This window comes from Podarcis muralis, chromosome 5, assembly GCF_964188315.1.
Source record: "Podarcis muralis chromosome 5, rPodMur119.hap1.1, whole genome shotgun sequence".
NCBI lineage: Eukaryota > Metazoa > Chordata > Lepidosauria > Squamata > Lacertidae > Podarcis > Podarcis muralis.
In genome coordinates this window covers 94130082-94151482 of record NC_135659.1, presented here as the reverse complement: position 1 = coordinate 94151482, position 21401 = coordinate 94130082, and the positions used below count along the sequence as shown (strand labels likewise).

General features: G+C 47.2%; 1 protein-coding gene across 7 annotated transcripts in view; it reads left to right on the top strand.

The window, feature by feature from the left end:
- KCNQ2 (potassium voltage-gated channel subfamily Q member 2) overlaps nucleotides 1-21401 on the top strand; it is a 137488-nt gene that overhangs the window by 39366 nt on the left and 76721 nt on the right. For all 7 annotated transcript variants that reach the window (XM_077929375.1, XM_077929372.1, XM_077929371.1 and 4 more), the window contains exons 2-5: nucleotides 10721-10811; nucleotides 14391-14517; nucleotides 16870-17045; nucleotides 17322-17447. In XM_077929375.1, the coding sequence (XP_077785501.1) occupies nucleotides 10721-10811; nucleotides 14391-14517; nucleotides 16870-17045; nucleotides 17322-17447 (520 nt within the window). The remainder of the gene's footprint in view (nucleotides 1-10720; nucleotides 10812-14390; nucleotides 14518-16869; nucleotides 17046-17321; nucleotides 17448-21401) is intronic.

The following is a 21401-nucleotide window of genomic DNA, read 5'->3' as shown; positions in this document are numbered from 1 at the left end:
GTGTAATGGTTCTAGGGGTTGCTTGTGCGTAAGCCGGTGCAAACACCTGGCTGGGTTGCCTGAGTGAACCTTTTCTGTCCGGACAGCCACTCTCCCATGGCTGTCTCAATCGCTGGCAGAATCCGTCAGTGGGCGTTTCTTAAACTTCTTCCAGCAAAGAAGCTCTTTGATGCCTAGTCTCCTCCTACTCTCTCTGCGCGAAAGCCTTCTGCACAAGGAGGGCGTAGGCAGCGGAGGACCTCTACTCTCCCCGCTGGTCCCTGGCAAGGAGTCATGGGACCGCCTCGCCACTTCCCCCATCTGCCCCCCTTCTCCACTGGTGCTACGCTGATTCTCTTCCCCAGAAGATGGGCTGCCTCTCCCATTCCCGGGACGCTCTCTGGGATCCCTCTGGAGCTTGCTCTCTCCCTCCGGCACTGATGGCAGTTCCCTGACACATAGCATTATGACAGACAGCCTAATAGGCAGAGATGGCGGAATTCTTATTCTCAAGGACCACTTTTTCCCCCAGACAGTGGTCTGGGAGATGAAAGTGCATTTTCTCAAACCAGTCTGAAGAAGTGTGCGAAAGCTCACGAAAGCTCATACCAATAACAAACTAAGTTGGTCTCTAAGGTGCTACTGGAAGGAATTTTTTTATTTTGTTTCTCAAACCAATGCATTCAGGAGCAAATAGGCAATGCTGCTTTGGGAACCTGGAGTGGTAATTGTAGGTGGGTTCCCATGGGGCAAGACACAGTGATAACAGTAAGAACCTTTATTGAACTAACAGAGCTGGACAACAGGGGCAAAGCAACTGCTTATATACATTTCTGAAGGCCTGGGCCACTCCCACTCCCAACGTGATTGGCTGTCTAAACTTCCAAGCTGCGAATCGTGACTTAGAGTTCAAGGGCCAATGGCAGAGGCCCAAATCCAGAAACGTTCTGTGATTGGATATCATGTATCGGTTCAGAACACAGGGGCGCAGAATCCTTTGTCCAAACTCAAGCTCAGATCACTGAATACATAACAGTAATAAAGACAGTTTTGTCTTTGAGCACTAGCCTTGTAGTGATTTGTGTTGGTGTAAATTATACTGTGTTAAATTAAATTACTGGGTTATATTGGGTTAAATTATACTGTGCTTGGGCTCGTGCCTTGAGGAGCATGTCAGGATGTTCTGAGAGAAGGGTGCCAGGGGCACTGGGTTACCATAGCAACACCAGAGAGGTCAAGGGCATGACTTGTTGAGCCATCGACCCTCCCATTCAGGAAACATGGCGGATATGAAAGCGGCGTAATGGTTGCAGTGTTGGACTAGGACCCGGGAGAGCAGGGTTTGAAGCCCCGCTCAGCCATGAAGCTCCCTGGGTGACCTTGGGCCAGTCGCCATCTCTTAGCCCAACCTACCTCACAGGGTTGTTGTGAAGGTGAAGTGGGAGGGCCATGTCCTTGAGCTCTTTCGAAGATGAAGGTGCTGTATTCATGTAATAAATAAATAAGCCTATGTATAGAGGCGGGTATAATAGCCTCTAAGGCATTGCTTTCATTAGATCATAGAATTGTAGAGTTGGAAGGGACCCCGAGGGGTCATCTAGTCCAACCCCTGCAATGCAGGAATGCGCAGCTGTACTGTATGGGGATCGAACCTGCAACCGTGGCTTTTTTCTTTTCTTTTTGCAATCTAGCAATAAGGCCTCCACAACTCGGCATAGCATTGCATACAAATATAGGCCCATCTATATGTAACTTGTACGTTAGCTATAAAATACGTTGACATTAAATTGTTCCTGGTGCTGCCTTGCAAAAAAGAAAGAAGACGACCTGCGGAAACAGTAGTCTGGCCCATCTGCAGAGCCACATCCTGAAAAGAAGAAACGAGTGCTTCTGTATTCCAATTTACAAAAACTGTACTGCCTGGTCACCTTGGGGATATATTTACTCGCCATAGGCGAGCGGCGTTTTATAAGTTTGCTCCAGTGTAGCCTCAGGTTACAAATGCTTCATGTTACAAACTCTGCTAACCTGAAAGAGTTACCTTGAGTTGAGAACTTTCCCCCAGGATGAGAACGGAAATCGTGTGCTGGCGGCACAGCGGCAGCAAGAGGTCCGATTAGCGAAAGCACGCCTCTGGTTAAGAACAGTTTCAGGTTAAGAACGGACCTCCGGAACGAATTAAGTTCATAACCAGAGGTAGCACTGTAATGCAGAAAGGTGGCAGCTACTCCAGTGTAAAACTCCCTTGCCCCCAAATAAATGCTGCCAAATGCCATCGGCGTAAAGATCTTACCCTGCTCTGTGGTTTTCTAGGAAATGCATTGCTAACCTTTGAGAGCTTTTGCCTCTTTGGAGAATGAGAAATACAAATGGAACCGGCTCTTTTAATTATACTGCTTTCTATGGATGTTATAGTATATCTGATCTATTTATTGTCTATTAATATAAACCAGAGGGCTGCATACTGAAATATGTGCCTTGTTTAGATACACTGCCTGGTACATTACTTTTCTTAATTCCATCCTTTATGCCCTTTGCTGGTATACTCTGTTTCCTGGGCTGATCGTTATCGTCTCTCCTTCTCTTTGCTCTGCTGTCAATTAAAGTAGCTTAAGCCAGGCTTCCTGCTTTGGTTCTAAATACTTCTCCTTTCTCCATCTGAAATTATATTTCCCCTTGCTGATATGATTGGAGGCGTAGGATTTGATTTGGGCACCCCATTTTGTGCCAGTTCTCATGGGCAGCTTCAGCTGACAGTGCAAATTCTGGATTTTGCAGAGTTGATAGGGTGTCCCCTTGTGATAAGGCAAAGAAAGGTAAAGTCCAGTCAAAGGCGACTATGGGACTGCGACGCTCATCTTGCTTTCAGGCGGAGGGAGCTGTGGTTTGTCCACAGACAGCATTCCGGGTCATGTGGCCAGCAGGACTAAACTGCTTCTGGTGCAACGGAACACTGTGACAGAAACCAGAGCGCCCGGAAACATCGTTTACCTTCCCGCCACAGCGATACCTATTTATCTACTTGCACTTTGACGTGCTTTGAAACTGCTAGGTTGGCAGGAGCAGGGACTGAGCAATGGGAGCTCACCCCGTCGCAGGGATTCAAACCGCCGACCTTCTGATCGGCAAGTCCTAGGCTCAGTGGTTTACTATTATATATATTATATAATATTACTATTATATATATTTTAATAGTGCTGCAGAACTTAAGTTCTTCTTTCTGGCTTCCTATGAGAATGTGGTTGGTCTCTGTGAGCACAGGGTGCTTGCCTGGATGGGTCACTAGTTGGATATGGCAGTGTTCTCCCTAGGTTTTATGGCAGAGCTGAGAGCATTTCAATGTGCAGCCGCAGTCATTGCTCTATGGTATTCTATAGGGAACAGGGACGTGGGTGGCACTGTGGGTTAAACCACTGAGCCTAGGACTTGCCGATCAGAAGGTCGGTGGTTCGAATCCTCGCGACAGGGTGAGCTCCCATTGCTCGGTCCCTGCTCCTGCCCACCTAGCAGTTCGAAAGCACGCAGTGCAAGTAGATAAATAGGTACCACTCCAGCGGGAAGGTAAACGGCATTTCCGTGCGCTGCTCTGGTTTGCCAGAAGCAGCTTAGTCATGCTGGCCACATGACCCGGAAGCTGTATGCCGGCTCCCTCGGCCAATAAAGCGAGATGAGTGCCGCAACCCCAGAGTTGGTCACGACTGGACCTAACGGTCAGGGGTCCCTTTACCTTTTTACTATTCTATAGGAAAGCCTGTTCCAACCAGCCTGTTGAGACATGCATATGCAGTTGCTTAAAAATGCATTACGAATTGTGTGCCCTGTGTGCGCAGCCTGACACAAAGAAGATGCTTTTGGAGAAAGACAAAGGATTTGTGTTCTCTCTCTCTCTCTCTCTCTCTCTCTCTCTCTCTCTCGTGTGTGTGTGTCTTCCTCTCTTCCTCTTTGTTTTATTTATGGGATTTTATCTATTTATTTCATGCGCAAGCCCTACCAGCTGCTTTCACGGCAAAAAAGGCGATGGAGCTGTTGGGCATCAAAACAATACAACTGGAAGACCAGTTGCAACTCTCTCAATTTTCATGCAGAAGTATGTTCTGTGATATTCAGTGGGGTTCACTGCCAGCTAAGCAGGAATGGAATACCCACCTGAAAATACAAAACATGGACACGAAGGCATGAAAGCAGACACAAAAAGAGCAGCCAAAATTTTATTTATTTAATAGACGCAGTTCTAAAAACCTTGGAGAAATTGAGTGTCTACAGCTATCGAAAGAAAAAGAAATAATGGGAAGGAGGGCGATCTTTGGGAGGTTGTGTTTCCCAGTAGAATGGTGCAGGCCTTCTGCAAACTCAGCTATAAAGTCAGAGAATGGTCTAAAGCTGGATTGGGCAATCAGTGCTCCAGATGTTCATAAAACCATAGAACCATAGAATCATAGGGTCCTCTAGTCCAAACCCTCTGCTATTCAGGAATCTCAGCTGAAGCATCCATGGCAGATGGCCACCCAACCTCTGCTGAAAAACCTCCAAGGAAGGAGGGTCCACCACCTCCCGAGGGAGATCATCCCGCTGTAAGAAAGGCTCTTTCTGTCAGAAAGTTGTTCCTGATGTTTAGTTGGAACCTCCTTGTAACTTGAAGCCTTTGGTTTGAGTCCTGCTGTCTGGATAAGCAGAAAACAAGCTTGCTCAGTCTTCCATGCAGTCTAGCCTTTGAGATATTTGAAGATGGCTGTCCTATCTCCTCTCAGTCTCTTCTTTTACAGGCCAAACATACCCAACTCCCTCAACCATTCCTCATAAGGCTTGGTTTCCAGACCCTTGATCATCTTGGTTGCCCTCCTCTGCAAACCTGTTCTTAAAGTGTGTGCCCAGAACTGGGCACGGTATTCCAGGTGTGGTCTGACCAAGGCAGAATAGAGAGGTGCTGTTACTTTCCTTGGGACGCGGGTGGCGCTGTGGGTTAAAGCACAGAGCCTAGGACTTGCCGATCAGAAGGTTGGTGGTTCCAATCCCCGCGACGGGGTGAGCTCCTGTTGCTCAGTCCCAGCTCCTGCCAACCTAGCAGTTCAAAAGCACGTCAAAGTGCAAGTAGATAAATAGGTACCGCTCCGGCGGTAAGGTAAACGGTGTTTCCGTATGCTGCTCTGGTTTGCCAGAAGCGGCTTAGTCATGCTGGCCACATGACCCGGAAGCTGTACGCCGGCTCCCTCGGCCAGTAAAGCGAGATGTGCGCCGCAACCCCAGAGTCGGCCACGACTGGACCTAATGGTCAGGGGTCCCTTTACCTTTACCTATTACTTTGGACTCCATCTCCCATCAGCCCCAGCAAGCATGGCCAATGATCAGCTATGATGGGAGGTGCAGTTCAGCAACATCTAAATGGTCATAGGCTCCTGAAATTGTTCTAAGGCAGATGCTATGTTGCTTGGATGAACGACTTCTTGAGAACCCTTTTTAAGCTGTTCTGAACTCCTTAGAGGACAGGAGTATTGCAATTATTTAAAATACTGTCAAGTCTTGTAGCCTTTCGTTCGTTTCCTTTTTCCTTCCCTTTCCCATCTTCTGTGTGTTCTTTCCCCCTTGCTTCCTGCTCCGGTTTTTTTCTTCGGCTGCTGAGTGCATTTCTCAATCCCAAATAATTGCTTGCAGGGATATCTAGGTCAGGAAGGGCTGGGTGACCCAAATTTATGTCTCCTCCTTGCATGAGTGCCTGGGTGGTGCTGCTCCTCTTTCCAGAGACATCTCTGTCTAATCCACCCCCACCCTCCAAACCTGGCACATAAGGGGGTTGGATTGCACAGTTAATGGTCCTTTAATTCATTTGCAGCAATCCCAGTTCTTGGCACCTGTCTGTCTTGAGAGACAATGGAGTGTGCCTGGGGGGGGGGGAGAGTCAAATGGAGGGGTAGGTGCAATTCAAACCAGTGTTAGTAGCACCAAAGTGACCTCCCTGGGGCGCAAGCCTTGGCAGTTTGTCTAAAGTATGGTTACCAGATTTTTTTCAAGGAATCCGGGAACACTTTCATGCTTTATTATTTTAGGAAAGGGTTGCCCAGAGTTCTTGACCTTTTTGGGGGCGGGAACCCCAAAGTTGTCAGGTGTGCACCTCAACACAAGGCAGGTGGAGAAGCCCACCTGCAAACACACGCCCCCCCCCAAAGAGGTTGTGGGGGGAGAGATTGAGTAAAGGCGCTCGCTGGTCTTGGGAAAAGACGCATTAACACACAAACACAAGGCTCCGTCTCTCTCTCTCTCTCTCTCTGTCTTGCAAGGCAGCACAGCTCTTTTCTAGGCCTCTCCTCCTCTTCTTCACTGCCTCAGCGCCTTGCTCGCCCCCCACCAACTCGGGTGCGCAGAGCCCGCAGCAGAAGAGTGCAGCAGGCTCTTCTGCTGCGGGCGGCTCTGCGCGATTTTGGGGTGAGTGTTGATCGAGGAAGCGAGCCAGAAGGAAGCTCTCTGGCTCATGCCTCGGTTTAAATAGTCACCCCCCCCCCCAGCCAGCAGGTTGGCTGGCTGGAACTTTGACGTGGCCGGGACCTCTGGTACTGCTGCTGCCATGGCACCCACCATACTGCTTCACCGGAAGACCCCAGTCATAAATCAGGGGACATTAATTAAAATCTGGGGACAGATTGGTGAATCCGGGGATTGTCCCCGGGAGCCCCAGTCTAAAGGTCCTGGACTGCCCAGACGTCAATACCCCCTCTCAGCCTTGCTGATGTGGTGTAAAGGAAAGCAGAGCAATGCATTTGTCACCCATTTGGCTGCAGGAGTTGCTGGAAGGAGGCGTTCAAGGCACCATTCAACCATCTTAGGGACTCCATTCCTGATTTGTGCAGGCTTTAGTCCTGAGCCTTTTCTTCTCCCGAAGATATTTCACAAGGCAGGGGAGGTTTAGGAGCAGAGTTTTCCTTCTTCCTTCCCAGGTTGATGAGCCCCATCTGCCCCTCACTTCCCTCTACAGCAGGGGCAGAAACTACCTTCTTGACCATTGGACCCCCCCTCTCTCTCCCATTTGATTACTGTTGTACCTCGGGTTACATACGCTTCAGGTTACAGACTCCGCTAACCCAGAAAGAGTACCTTGGGTTAAGAACTTTGCTTCAGGGTGAGAATAGAAATCGTGCTCTGGCGGCGCGGCGGCAGCGGGAGGCCCCATTAGCTAAAGTGGTACCTCAGGTTAAGAACAGTTTCAGGTTAAGAACGGACCTTCAGAACGAATTAAGTTCTTAACCCGAGGTACCACTGTATATACATTCACATCATCATTGTCCACTTTACCGCCCTGGCTCTTCAGTGCCTACCGACTTCCTTTCCTCCCATCTCATGGCTTTCAAAATTAACCTTTATGTCATTGCAGTTTGTACGTTTTCCAATTCTAATGACACTCATTACAAAATGGCTCAAAATTTAAATAAACATAGAAAGGTAGAAAATTTCTCATCACAAGTCTTCAGGCAACCCCGCTAGTGATGTTAATTGCTTACAAAAATCTTTCAAATATTCTATAAATTTACTCCAGTCCTTTTGGAATCAGGGCCGTCTTACCCATAGAGGCTAGTGGCGTGGGGCGCCAGGGCGCCAAGGTCTGGAGGGTGCCCGGGAAAAGGCAGAGGCTGGACGCGGCGCCTCCCGGCATCAGCTCGCTGCCCTTGCCCGCCTCCGCCACGCCAAAGCAGCGCTGCACCCGGAGCCTCCGTCTGCCGTGGCCACTGCCGCACAAAGCGGCCAGCCTCCACCTCTTCCCCGCCGCTACCCGCCTCCTCCAGCCCCACCAGCAGCGCCGTCCTCCCTAAAAAACTCTGGGAAACGGGGGGGGGGGGGGCGCCGGAGGGAGCTTTGCACCACGGTGCTGGATATGCTTAAGATAGCCCTGTTTGGAATACTTGATCATGCTGGTTTCTTGGTCTTGTCACTCAATGTGATGGCCTGGGACTTGGGCTCGGACTTGGAACCAGAGGAGTCTCAGGCTGCACTGGATCCTCTGCCTCGGGCATCATCTGAACCAAGTCTGGGGCCCAATCCTGAAGAGTCCTGGTCTGCACAGATTCCCCTGCAACAAACACCAGCTGGGCCGAGTCAGGGGCCTGAGCCTGCCCTGGCTCCAGATGTGGGGATTACCTCATTGCCATCAGCTGGGCCATCACTTACAGGGGAGGCTGAGGCGGCTCCTGGGTCTAGTAACCCACCAACGTCTCCTGAGCTGCAGAGACTAAGGTCTGAGAGAAGGAGAGACCTTAGTCTCTGAGTACTTGCAGGAGGAGTGCTCGCCTTCGGGCGAAATAGGGAGGTGAGGTGCCGGGGGATCAGGACCAGCCGTTACCCCGACAAAGATAAAAGGCTGTCGGACCCTGCCCCAGGTTGCGGGAGCAACATTGCTGTGTGCCAGATCCTGCATCTGTCCTTGCCTGGTTTCCTGCCTTGTGTCCTGCCTTGGCCCTGTCGGACTGACTCCTAGCGGAACCTTTGGATTCTGGACTGGTCCTGGACCACATTTCACAGGTTACCCCCTGGCCTAGCACACTCAATCTGCGGGAGCCTATCTTCGCACACAGTGGAAGTCTGTAGCTCACTGAGGGCTTGAGACCCGTCGGCTACCCTCACCTGATTTAGCTGGCCAGTTGAAGCCGTTTCCTGGGGTGTGTTTGCTGTTCCATGCTGACAGCTTCTAGGAGCCACAGGCGAGAGCTGAGTGCAGGGTGAGGACCAAAGGTGGACAAACAACCCCAGGAGGTGCATGTCGTGTCCCCCACCAGAGGTACTACCCCTCCCCTAACGCCCCATGCGCCCCAGAATGTAGGAAATCTGACATTCTATCCAGAATGTTGGAAAAAAGAACACACAACATGGGGTGTGCCTTTGCTTTTTAAAAGAACATTCAGTGATCATCTTCTGTCTGCACAATTCCAGGAGAGTTGCAAACTTTTCAAGTCCCATCAGAGTTAAAATAATGTTCTCTGTGTTTGCACTGATGGCTACCTGTTGCTCCATTGATGGCCTTTTCTGTAGGGAAAGGCAGCTGTCATCATCCGTCATCCATTTCTCCCCCCTTTTGATAGAAAGAAATATAACCATTTTCTCGTAGAAAATGTCATGACACCAGCCAGATATACAGAGCCTTATAAATATTCAAAATTGAAATTGCGGCAGCGCATGGTTGAAGCCAGAGGGATGAATTATTTAATGCTTGTTACAAAATGTGAGGTTTTTCCATTTGTTACTAAGCAGGCTTGCTTTCCCAGGGCTGCTCTTCCATCTTTAGTAAATTAATTTAGGCCAGCTTGCTTGTTTGACCTCCTGTCCTTCCTGTCTGTTGATTTTTTCGACCTGCTTGTCAGGTCAGTTTCAGCAAACTCTGGATGGATTTCGTCTCAGCACAGCAGGCAAATTGTTTGAGATCTCCATGTGTCAGAAGATGGTATTAGACATTCTTTCAAAGTATTTATGCTCTACTGTTCACCCAGAAAAACATCCAGAATGGTTTATAAATAAACAGAAATAGGGAAGTCCCTGCCTTCAGGCTTAGAATATGAAAAGACATAGCACAAGAGGAAGAACTGATGGGGAGGGAAGAGGAAAACAAGGGAATTCAGACACAAAATTCTTGCCGCAAGATTCTTATAATAACCCACATGTATGGAAATTGGCTTCTCACAGTTCAAAAAATGGGCTGAGGAAAAAAAAAAAGGAGAGCTGTGGTCAGGGCTGTCTTAAGCATATCCGACGCCGTGGTGCAAAGTACCCTTCTGGCGCCCCCACTTTCCCAGAGTTGTCGACCTTAGGGCTAGAGGAGGTGGGCGGCAGCAGCTGGAGGGCGGCTCCATCGGCGGGGAAGAGGCGGGGGCTGGACGTGGTGCCTCCTGGCTCAGCTGGCCGCTACATGCCACAGTGTCCATGGCAGGCAGCAAACCGAGCGAGAGGGCCTGCAGCGAGTGAGTGAGGGCACGTGCGCTGCTCCCACAGTACGTTGGCTCAGTTTTTCCCCTTTTAGCCTTCTGGCGCCCCGCAGAATTTGGCGCCTGCAGGCTAAAAGGGAAAAAAACCAAAGTGATGCTCTGCGGGAGCAGCGCACGCACTCTCATTCACTCAGCGCGTTCATTCGGTGTTCCCCGGACTCTTGCCTGGCGCCCTTCAGAACTTGGCGCCCCGGCGCCCCGCGCCACTAACCTCTATGGGTAAGATGGGCCTGGCCGTGGTGACCCAACTTTCCTTGAAAGTGACAGTAATACAGCTGAAAGTTGACTTTCATTTCCATCTTCACCGTGTCAGATTCATGAGTAGTTTTTTAAATGCTGTTCTGAACTAAGCTGATGACACACACCCAGGGAATATTCTGCAGGCTGTTGCACTGGTTTCCATAACTGAGCTGAGTAGGCCTACTCTTCTGAGTATTCTTGGAGTTGAAAAAGGGGGACTAAAGGCAAACTTCATCCTGGGCCAAAGTTGCCACATTTCTTTCTCGAATGGGCTCCTGCGCCTTCTCAATTAACCAGCATTTAAAATGCTTAGCGCCCAACTCTGCTATTTGGGGAGGCTCTACTGCAGTGAACTGGGCAAAAGAAAACACTCCTATAGGCTTTTGACCTGAAGCAACACCACTGCTTGATCCTCATCCTGGGTGGACAGCGTTAGACAATGGTTAGACAACACTGGTTAAAAGCAGGATGGGAAGCAATGTCAGCTGCAACATTAATACCATTTCTTTTTCTCTCTCTCCTCCCCCCCGCCCACTCCTATTCAGTTTTCTACTCGTTTTCTCCTGCTTGGTGCTCTCCGTCTTTTCAACCATTGAGGAATATGAGGACAGTTCTGAAGGTGCCCTTTACATTCTGGTGAGTAAACGCAAAGCACAGAACTTAGGGCTGAAGTTGCGTGGCGAGTTCCCGCCCCCCCAGTGGAAATAAAGACACATGACACAATTATTAAGGTTAATGGGCTAAATAAGACCACAACTTTATTGGTTACAGGTGATGAGCGGTACTGGCTTAGGCATTGGTCCTAACTGACTATATCCAGCTTCAGCCTGTCCGCTTGAAGTCCGGGAAGGGTTAACCACCAGTAGGGGGAGTCCTGCTGATGCACATCAACTAGGAACTCCCCAGGGTCACCGCTCGGGGGCGTGCCTAAGGCCCTCGCCTCCTTAGGCTTCGGACAGGGCCACCCCCCGGAATCCTTTACCGGACTACCCTTCAATATGCGGGGCAGGTGATGGCGCTTCTTCCCCTCTTCCATCTACATAACAATACCAATGCCTAACCGCCAATAGCAAGAAAGTTGTGACGGTTTGCTATGAGGTAGGTGAAAAACCAAGTGGCTGGTGCCAAATTGCCAAGTGGAAAAAATTCCTACCAGGCCCCTTAACGGCGACCAACCGAGGTCCATAGCAAGGTCAAGGACGGAAACCTTAAAGGGCGGGAGGGTGGGAAACTGGAGCAGCTGGAGGTGGCAAAAGAGGGAGATCCCCGGCCGCGCCAGTGATAAATAGGGCAGGCCACGCCCCCTGAGCCAGCTGATTGGCTGTCCAGGGGGTGACGCGGCCGGGGATTCCCTCAATTGCGCAGAGGTTGAGAGCCAGCCGCCGCGCGTGCGTGGTGGGGGCGTGAAGCCCGCAACCCAACCTCCTTTTGGAGGGCAAAAGTGGCTTTCTGAAATAGTCGTTGCTAGGGTTGAACAAGTTCAGCTTGACAAAGTTCACTGAATCAGTTCAGATATCCCTGAACCACACGCTGAAGCAGTTCCCGTAGTTGCCGGGTGAACTGAACATGAATCAAGTTTATTTTGAACTTGGCAGGATTTCTACTCCATCTCCAAGCGCATTCTTTTACATGTGTTTCTGACTTTTTAGACAAGTGTTTCTTGGACAAACTTCTTTTTTTTTTGGGGGGGAGTGCCCCCTTGGTTCCACAAACTAACCCCCCAGTGCCCCCTACCCTATAAAAAACATTATTCAGAACAGGAGTCACCAAGGAAAAAAATTCCACAATGAAATTCAAAACAGTAACAATGAATTGCGCATTTATTAAAAATCCACTGAAAACTATTGAGTTCAGTTAATTCCATAAGATGGATGAACTTGATCCAGTGATACCAGCATTCCAAAGTCCAATAGTGATTGACGCCTGCAGTGCCCCTTGCCTCTTGGCACTACCCACTGTGGAAAGCACTGCTCTTGGTCTTTAAACTGAAAGACTCTTGGTCTTTTAAGCTTAAAGATCATACGGAAATGTTGGGGAAAGCAAATCAACTATTTGAAGCTGAATTTTATATTTGCTATATCCTTTAAGAAGTGAGTTTAGCCTCAATTACTGCTTTGGGTATCTAGAAATCTCAGAAGTGGACATTGCAACTGCAGTCACAAATGTCTGAATTTGCATCTGTTGGCTTCTCGTAGTTTCTAAATTTCCCGCTTTCATCGCTGTGTGGATAGGGACAACAGCAGAATTCATAGAATCAAAGCAGTGCTCTCTTCCTCCACCATGTGTGCCGTGGTGCTCATAGGATCTGACACAAAGCTGACGAGTTTTGCATCTTTTTAACAGCTTGACTTTCCTCTGCACTGCTTCCTAGGCTGCTGGTGGCAGGTTGAGTGATAGCTAGGAGGATTCTTGCTGATGCAGACACTTTGCAGGCTTCCCAGAATGCTTTGTGGCTCCCGATACTTCCCTCTAATAACATTAAGATCTTCATCAGAGGAACTGCAATGCGCTGCAGAGAGGAAATATGGGGAGGAAAGCTCGATATTTCTGACAATCTCACCTCTGTGGCCACGGGAGAAAGGGAATGACGAGATTTCCACGAAAGCAATAGCCAGCTTTGGTAATGGGACCTCCTATCAGATACTGGAGAATCACACCCATTCACCAACAAAGAGATAGCAAATTATCATGGGGTGAGCTACTGGGTTCTTGGGGATCTAGGAAAGGATACTGGCTCCCTGACCATGTCCCCTAATGACACCCCATAAAGGTAATCCACTAAAAAAAAAAAGCTAGCATTTGATTGACATTGGAGAGAGACTGAGTTGAGAAATAAAACTAAGGGTACATATTGATATAGGAATGTATTAGAAAAGAAATATACAGTACAATAATAAGAGTACATTCAATTGTAAAAAAGGAATATGCAACTGCAATGTAAAGAAATATACAATAATAAGAGTACATTCAATTGTAAAAAAGGAATATGCAACGGGATAGACAGGAAGTCCAAAGTGTTGATACAGATATGAGTTTGGAATAGTTTTTTGTCCTTGTTTCCCCCCCCCCCCCTTTTTATCTTTAGGTATATAAACTTTGTATATAAATTTTGTATACATGTTGAAAATTATATGATAATAAGCATTGTATTGCAATATGATTTACCAATGTAACATAAGAACGTTTATAAATAAGTAAAATAAAAAGACAGACGGATGCCAAAAATAAAAAATAAAATAAAATAAGAGCTACCTGTAGATTATTATTTTTTTACGTGAAGGAACTGCATTTGATTATGGATAGATAACTAATTCTAACATATATTCTCCAAATTGGGTTATTAAGACATGGAAGTAGTTCTGAAAACACCCTGGCTGTGGATTAGTCCCAAAAAAATACCTATTTCTTTCTGGAATTGACTTCTGGGGAAAGAAAAGTGCACATGCAAAACTGAGGGTGCTTCTAGATGAGAGTTTATTGCGGGCTTCTTGCTTCTTTTTTTTATTATTTTCTTTTTATTAATTTCAATTCATTACACAAACATTCAAACAACAGAGAAAAAAGAAAAACATACCAAACACAGAAAAAAGAAAAACATACCAAACACAGAAAAAAAAGAAAGAAATTTCATAACAAAAAACACTGACAAATCAAACCGACAATAAATGACTTCCCTTCATCTCTGGTTTCGGAGTATGATACACAATATTGTAATCTGCAATTTCGTTTTCTTAAATCTCTTTGCGTCACAGGCGTAATTTCTAGCCTACTGTGATTTTTAAGTTTTTAACCTCTAGTTCAATATATGACATAAATTTATTCCATTCATCATTAAACTTTGTGGTCTTTTGGTTTCTTATTTTCTGTGTCATTCTTCAAGCATAGAAGCTTCTTGCATAGAAGCATAGAAGCTTCTTGCTTCTAATGCATGGATGTTTTCCCTCCAGTGCCATGTGATGATGTTGGCATCATATTTCCATCCCATTTGAGACAGATTTTCTGGGGGAAATACAGTAAGCAACCCCCCCCCCCCCGCAGCAATAAACAACAGCAGCAACCATAAATAATAACAACAAAAACCTGTTGCTTGCAACCCATTTGCAATATCTTTGCGATGCATTTGCAAAGGAAGTCCCTGTCTGGGAACACCCTGATCCTAAACGATTGCCTTTCTTGTGTTGCCATGCTGGATTTATAATACTTTCTTCGCCGCAGGAAATAGTCACCATTGTGGTCTTCGGTGTGGAGTATTTTGTAAGGATCTGGGCTGCCGGCTGCTGCTGCCGATACCGTGGCTGGAGAGGAAGGTTGAAGTTCGCCCGAAAACCCTTCTGTGTCATCGGTAAGAAGTGCTTTTTGGCTGCTTCTGGTTGCAAATTGTTATGTACTGAAGTTCTCACCCTGGGCCAGCAGGGGGATACTGTAGACTCAGGTCTACATATGCAAATAGGGGATTGAAAGTGACGTTCAGTGATTGGCTAGTTACAGAAAGTTGTTACAGTTACGTTGTACTGGAGCTCTATATAAGCAGGCTGGCTGAACCCTTCAGTTCTGTTCTGTTCTGGCCTGTGAAAAAGCAAGAGCTGTTTTGAAGAATCGCTGTGTCATCTGATATGTTCACCCACAACTTAACACAAATAATTCTTCGATCTGCCTGCTGGGAGAAGAGTCTCTAAAGCAGAGCTTTCCAAACTTTTCATGTTGGCGACACATTTTTTAGACATGCATCGTTTTTCAACACCATAATTCAGTTTTACTAGCAAACCGGAGGTTAAACAACCCCCTTATAAGAGTGTTCGCGCGACACACCTACACAATGCAGCCGACACACTGACGTGTCGTGACACACAGTTTGGAAAGCTCTGATCTAAAGAGTAATAGATTGTGAGAGCCTTGTGGATCCTGCCCACAGCAGTTTGCATAATGCCTAGCCCAGGGGTCAGCAAACTTTTTCAGCAGGGGGCCGGTCTACTGCCCCTCAGACCTTGTGGGGGGCCGGACTATATTTTGAAAAAAAATTATGAATGAATTCCTACGCCCCACAAATAACCCAGAGATGCATTTTAAATAAAAGGACACATTCTACTCCTGTAAAAACACACTGATTCCTGGGCCGTCCATGGGCCGGATTTAGAAGGCGCTTGGGCCAGATCCAGTCCCTGGGCCTTAGTTTGCCTACCCATGGTCTAGCCAACTTGAAGGCTCAAAAAATTGCAGAAGGTTGTAATAATTGCAGAGCCTCAGAACTTGTTCTCGTGGAAAACAATGGACAGAGATGCACCTCTCACTGACAGTGCTTTGCACCCCAAATGGATTTCTTCTTGCCTGAAATGGGTCCTTGAATTCTGATAATGTTTCTTCCTTGTCTGGATAGAGCAGGGATGGAGAACCGCTGCTCTGCAGGCCAGATTTCGCCCAGCGTGGGTCCCAGTTTGGCCAGTGAGGCTGTTTCCCACCAAACCATGCCCACCAGCCCGACACCTGATGTGGCTGAATTGGCTGCATGGCAGTTTTCCCCATCAGGAGGAGGCTAAACATGTACACACTAAACACTAGTCTAGTGATACATCTAGACAAGGCCAAACACCCCCAGATGTGGAAGAAGCATTTAACGTAACATGTTGTTTGGCCCATAGCATGCACCTGGAAGCTTAAAATGACACGGAAGGGCAGAAAAAGTTGGATTAAGTGAAAATGTTATACTCTGCAAAGGGAAGGTACACAAATACGGTGGAACCTTGGTTCTCGAACTGCTTAATTGATGAACAAATCGGCTCCTGAACACTGAAAACCCGGAACTAAGTGTTCTGGTTTTTGAATGTTTTTCAGAAGCCGAATGTCTGAAGCGGCTGTCAGCTATTGTTTCCAGGACTCCTGCACCAATCGGAAGCCGTGCCTTGGTTTTCGAACGTTTTGGGAGTCGAACGGACTTCCGGAATGGATTAAGTTCAAGAACCAAGGTTCCACTGTACAAATATAAATACAAATAATAAAAACAACCTTTCTTCTCTTTCCACCTGGTATGCAGGCTGAGACCCTACCTGCCTGTGGACTGTCTTGCCAGAGTGGTGCATGCTCTAGTTATCTCCCACTTGGACTACTGCAATGCGCTCTACGTGGGGCTACCTTTGAAGGTGACCCGGAAACTGCAATTAATCCAGAAAGCGGCAGCTAGACTGGTGACTGGGAGTGGCCGCCAGGACCACATAACACCGGTCCTGAGAGATCTGCATTGGCTCCCTGTATGTTTCCGAGCACAATTCAAAGTGTTGGTGCTGACCTTTAAAGCCCTAAACTGCCTCGGTCCTGTATACCTGAAGGAACGTCTCCACCCCCATCATTCAGCCCAGATACTGAGATCCAGCTCTGAGGGCCTTCTGGTGGTTCCCTCATTGCGAGAAGTGAGGTTACAGGGAACCAGACAGAGGGCCTTCTTGGTAGTGGCGCCCGCCCTGTGGAACGCCCTCCCTTCAGATGTGAAGGAAATAAGCAGCTATCTTATCTTTAAAAAACATCTGAAGGCAGCCCTGTTTAGGGAAGTTTTTAATATTTAATGCTGTATTCTTTTTAACACTTGATTGGAAGCTGCCCAGAGTGCCTGGGGAAACTCAGCCAGATGGGTGGGGTATAAATAATAAATTATTATTATTAAATTATTATTATTATTATTCCATCCTTGCTTATCCATACACAGACATCATGGTGTTAATTGCTTCCATCGCTGTGCTGGCTGCTGGGTCCCAGGGCAATGTCTTTGCCACCTCTGCGCTCAGAAGTTTGAGGTTTCTGCAGATCCTGCGCATGATCCGAATGGACCGCCGAGGAGGCACTTGGAAGCTTCTCGGGTCGGTGGTGTATGCCCACAGCAAGGTGAGCAGCAGAGACCTGGGCAATCAGCCCTTGTTATATAGCCTGATTTGATTTAATAAGCTGCGTGCCGCTTTCCCATCAACCGTGGCTGACGATCGTCACGAGAGCATTAAAAAATGAGCAAACATTTCTGCTGCTGCAGAAACAGGACTCATGGGAGCTGCAGTCCCAGAGAGCTGGAGGGCACCTGTTTTGCAAAGGCTGCTCTGTGCATTACGGAAAAAGCGTTGCATTTGAGACGTGCTGTTCCATTCTTTCTTCTTCATTGTGTTGCAGGAGCTGATCACTGCCTGGTATATTGGCTTCCTTTGCCTCATTCTAGCCTCCTTCCTGGTGTACTTGGCTGAGAAGGGAGAAAACGATCACTTTGACACCTATGCAGATGCACTCTGGTGGGGCTTGGTGAGTATCGCCTTGAGGTCAATTTCTTGCCGTGACAGTGAAGTAGCTGCTACGAGCCCTAGTCTTAAGCACTAGGAAATATTAGTTTCTTATGCACTTCTGACAATGGAGCCAACCTTGGCCTTGCACGATGTGGATATCTGCTCCTGCTCCTCTTAACCTTGTGATTTCAGCTTGCACTTTCACACTCTTTTGAGGGCCAAACTTGGTGTGAGATAATGGTGTGAAACTGTGCATCTCCTTCAGGATGCTTGCCAATAGCCGATACAGTGGTACCTTGGTTCTCGAACGCCTTGGTACTCAAACAACTTGGAACCTAAACACTGCAAACCTGGAAGTAAGTGTTCCACTTTGTGAACTTTTTGCAGAAGCCGAACATGCTCCGTTTTGAGTGTTATGCTTCCGATTTGAGTGCCACACTTCCGTTTTGAGTGTTACGCTGAGCTCTGTCTCTTTTTGCTATTTATTTCGCGTTTTCGGTTTTGCGGCTTTTTTGTTTTGTTTTTGTGACTGTGTGGAACCCAGTTCAGCTACTGATCAATTGATTGTTTGACTGCAGTGCATCGCTTTCATTTTATGGATCAGTGATCTCGTTAGATAGTAAAATTCACATTAAATTGCTGTTTTAGGGGTTGTTTTTAAAAGTCTGGAATGGATTAATCCATTTTGCATTACTTTCTATGGGAAAGCGCGCCTTGGTTTTGGAACACTTTGGTTTTGGAACGGACTTCCGGAACGGATTAAGTTTGAGAACCAAGGTACCACTGTATTGCGTGAGCAGAGGCTCTAAGATCGAGACACAAAGCAGTGAAGTTTTACTGGGATCCTAGAGAGGGAGGCCCCTAAACACCCCAAATTGGAGAGTGTGTCCCCTCTCTATTGTGTCTGCTCCCAGAGCTTGCGGTACGGAAGCGGGAGCACGAGAATTGAACTTCGACTTTTCTTCCTTGATTGGGAATGTCCTGGGGAAATAGGGACATTTGCAAAATTACAGAAGCCATCCTGGTGGTCAGAGGTGGGGCGTGAGTGGAAGAAGTGAGCAAGGAGGAAAGAGAGTCAGCAGCCGCCTAATGAAATGAAAAAGGTATTCAAATATACCTTCCTGAAGAAACCAGAGGCCTTTCCCCTGGGCATGGTCGGCCAATTGGTATTAAAGAAGGATAGAACTTTTTTTATGTATGCAACAACAGCAGCAAGAATACTCATCGCGAAATATTGGAAGACACAAGATTTACCCACCCGGGAAGAATGGCAGATGAAGTTGATGGACTATATGGAACTGGCGGAAATGACTGGCAGAATCCGAGACCAGGGAGAAGAGTCGGTGGAAGAAGACTGGAAAAAGTTTAAAGACTATTTACAGAAATACTGTAAAATTAAAGAATGTTAGAAGAATGTTGGAATGAAGTTATATGGCTTTAGTAGAAATGTTATAAGGAATTAAGTATAAATAGATTAATAGAATATTAAAGGAAAAAATAAGGTTAGTTTGTGTTAAGATAATTATAGGCTAGAAAACAGAGGAAGATGGAAAGGAATTGCTGAAACAATTAACAGAAGTGGAATACGAAAAGGGAGGTGTGAGGAGGTCGTTGAAATAAGCGAATGAAAGATAAGATATTGAAATTGTTTGATGTGTTTCAAACTGTTTTTGTTTTGTTTTGTTAGTTTAATGTGTTAGTGTTATGTAGTGTTTTTGTATTGTATTATTGTTGTTTTTTCTTTCCTTTTTTGTAGTGTTTAAATTGTTGGAAAAGTAATAAATATTATTTAAAAAAAAAAGAGAGTGAGCAGCCGCCATGTAGGGGCTGTGGCAGGGAAGGCAGTGTGTGTATTTGGGAGCCGCGATCTTGTATTTCCAGCTGAGGAATGTTGGAGGGTGTGCCGTTTGTACAGAGCCCCTGTTGTTTCACAGACCCACTACTTTATTCTTCGCTGCCACCAACCAGGTTTCTTCTGGTGAAATACTGAGTCTCAGTCAGGCTGTAAAGTCAACAACATAGATTAAAGTTTATTGAAGAGCAAACAAGTTTCAAATATATTCAGAACGGTAACCCTTGAAACGCAGTCCAGGACCGGTCCAGAATCCAGAGGTTCTGCTAGGAGTCAGTCCGACAGGGCCAAGGCAGGACACAAGGCAGGAAACCAGGCAAGGACAGGTACAGGATCTCAGGCAGGATCTAGCATACAACAACCTGGGGCGGGGTCCAACAGCCTTTTATCTTTGTCGGGGTAATGTCCGGTCCTGATCCCCTGGCGACTCACGTCCCTGTTTCGCCCAAAGGCGAGCACTCCGGTCTCTCCTTCTCTCAGACCCCAGTCTCTGCAGCTCAGGAGATGTTGGTGGGTTACTAGACCCAGGGGCCGCCTCAGCCTGCCCTGACCAAACCGGTAGTGGAGCAGCTATAAGTGATGGCTCAGCTGGAGGCAACGAGGTAATTCCCACATCTGGAACCAGGGCAGCATCAGGCCCCTGACTGGCCCAGCTGGTGTTTGTTGCAGGGGAACCTGGGCAGACTGGGTCTCTTCAGGATCAGGCCCCAGACTTGGTTCGAATGATGCTTGAGGCAAAGGATCCAGTGCGGACTGAGTCTCCTCTGGTTCTGAGTCCAAGCCCGAGTCCCAGGCCATCACAGCGCCCTTAACTAGATGTGGCACTATCTCACACTGTCACACTCTCCTCTCTCAGTTCTATCCCTGTTTCTCACTCTAGCTGTCACAACCGCTATGTTTGTCTTTCATTGCCTCTGTCTGACCCTCACTTCTCTTATCTCCCAGTGGTAAAACCCCTGAGCTGAGCCTCAAAACCAGGGTAGGCTCCACCTCTGAGCTTTCTCATTGGTCAATCTACATTAACCATTTCCATCCCCCTGTACAAACAAAATCAGAAAGAATGTGCAAACGCCACAGAGGGGATGTGATGGTTAGGAGACTGTGCTTTTGGCTTTATTCCTTGCAACGCCACTTCTTAATGTGTTGCTTAACGTGTTGTGAGTGTGCTTTGTAAAATTAGCCAAGACTCTCTGCTAGGAGAGTGTGAATACTTGTGAGCTTTGTACAGAAGCAAGGCGAGATGGTGCTTTTGTTCTGCCTTTGTCTTCCTGTGTGCAGATTATCGGATTAAGAGAATAACAAAGTGACAATTAGCGAGGTTCTCTGGCAGATGTAGTTGTCCTTTTGTTTCCCCTGTTTTTCTCAATCTCGTTCAGGTGAGGAGTTTGGGCCTTCCTTGCAAAGTGCGTGGAAGCCACAGATGGAGGAACGAATCAAAATTCCAATGGCTCCCAAGTTTGGAAAGAAAAATGAATCAGTTAGTCTGTTACATCAACAGAGTGAGCCGTAGGGGGTGGGAAAAGCAGCCTGCTCTCCAAGATTTGCAAGCGGAATGCAAAGCAGCAAAGGGGAGTGGAGTCTGTAGACTTTAATGAAAATCCCAAAGGTCTTTTGCAAGGGACGGTGTGTGTGTGTGTGTGTGTTTTGTGGGGTAGTCATGCTGCTGCCTGTGACTTTTAGAAAGGGTATTATATTTCGTATTATAACATCACAGTGTGGAGACGGCTCAGGCCTATAATAAGTTAAAAATAGTATTAAAAATGGCATGGATGTTGTAGGTGGAGATTTGCATTACTCATCGCCAGGGATGTGATGGGCACCATCTGGTAGGTGCCAACAATGTACCTATAGTCTACGCATTTCTACAACTGAAGCGTGACGTGGGAGAAAGAAAAGAGAGGAAGAAACGCAACCACATGGCGCTGACATTTCCTCATTCCCCAAATGCTGCATTTTGAGTGTTGGGGAAATGTTGCTGCAAGAGAAGTATTTCTGAGGTCCAGCACCAAAGGCCGCCTGGAGGTTCCCTCACTGCCAGAAGTAAAGTTATAGGGAACCAGGCAGAGGGTCTTCTCGGTGGTGGTACCCGCCCTGTGGAACCCCTCTTCGTTCCCTATCAGT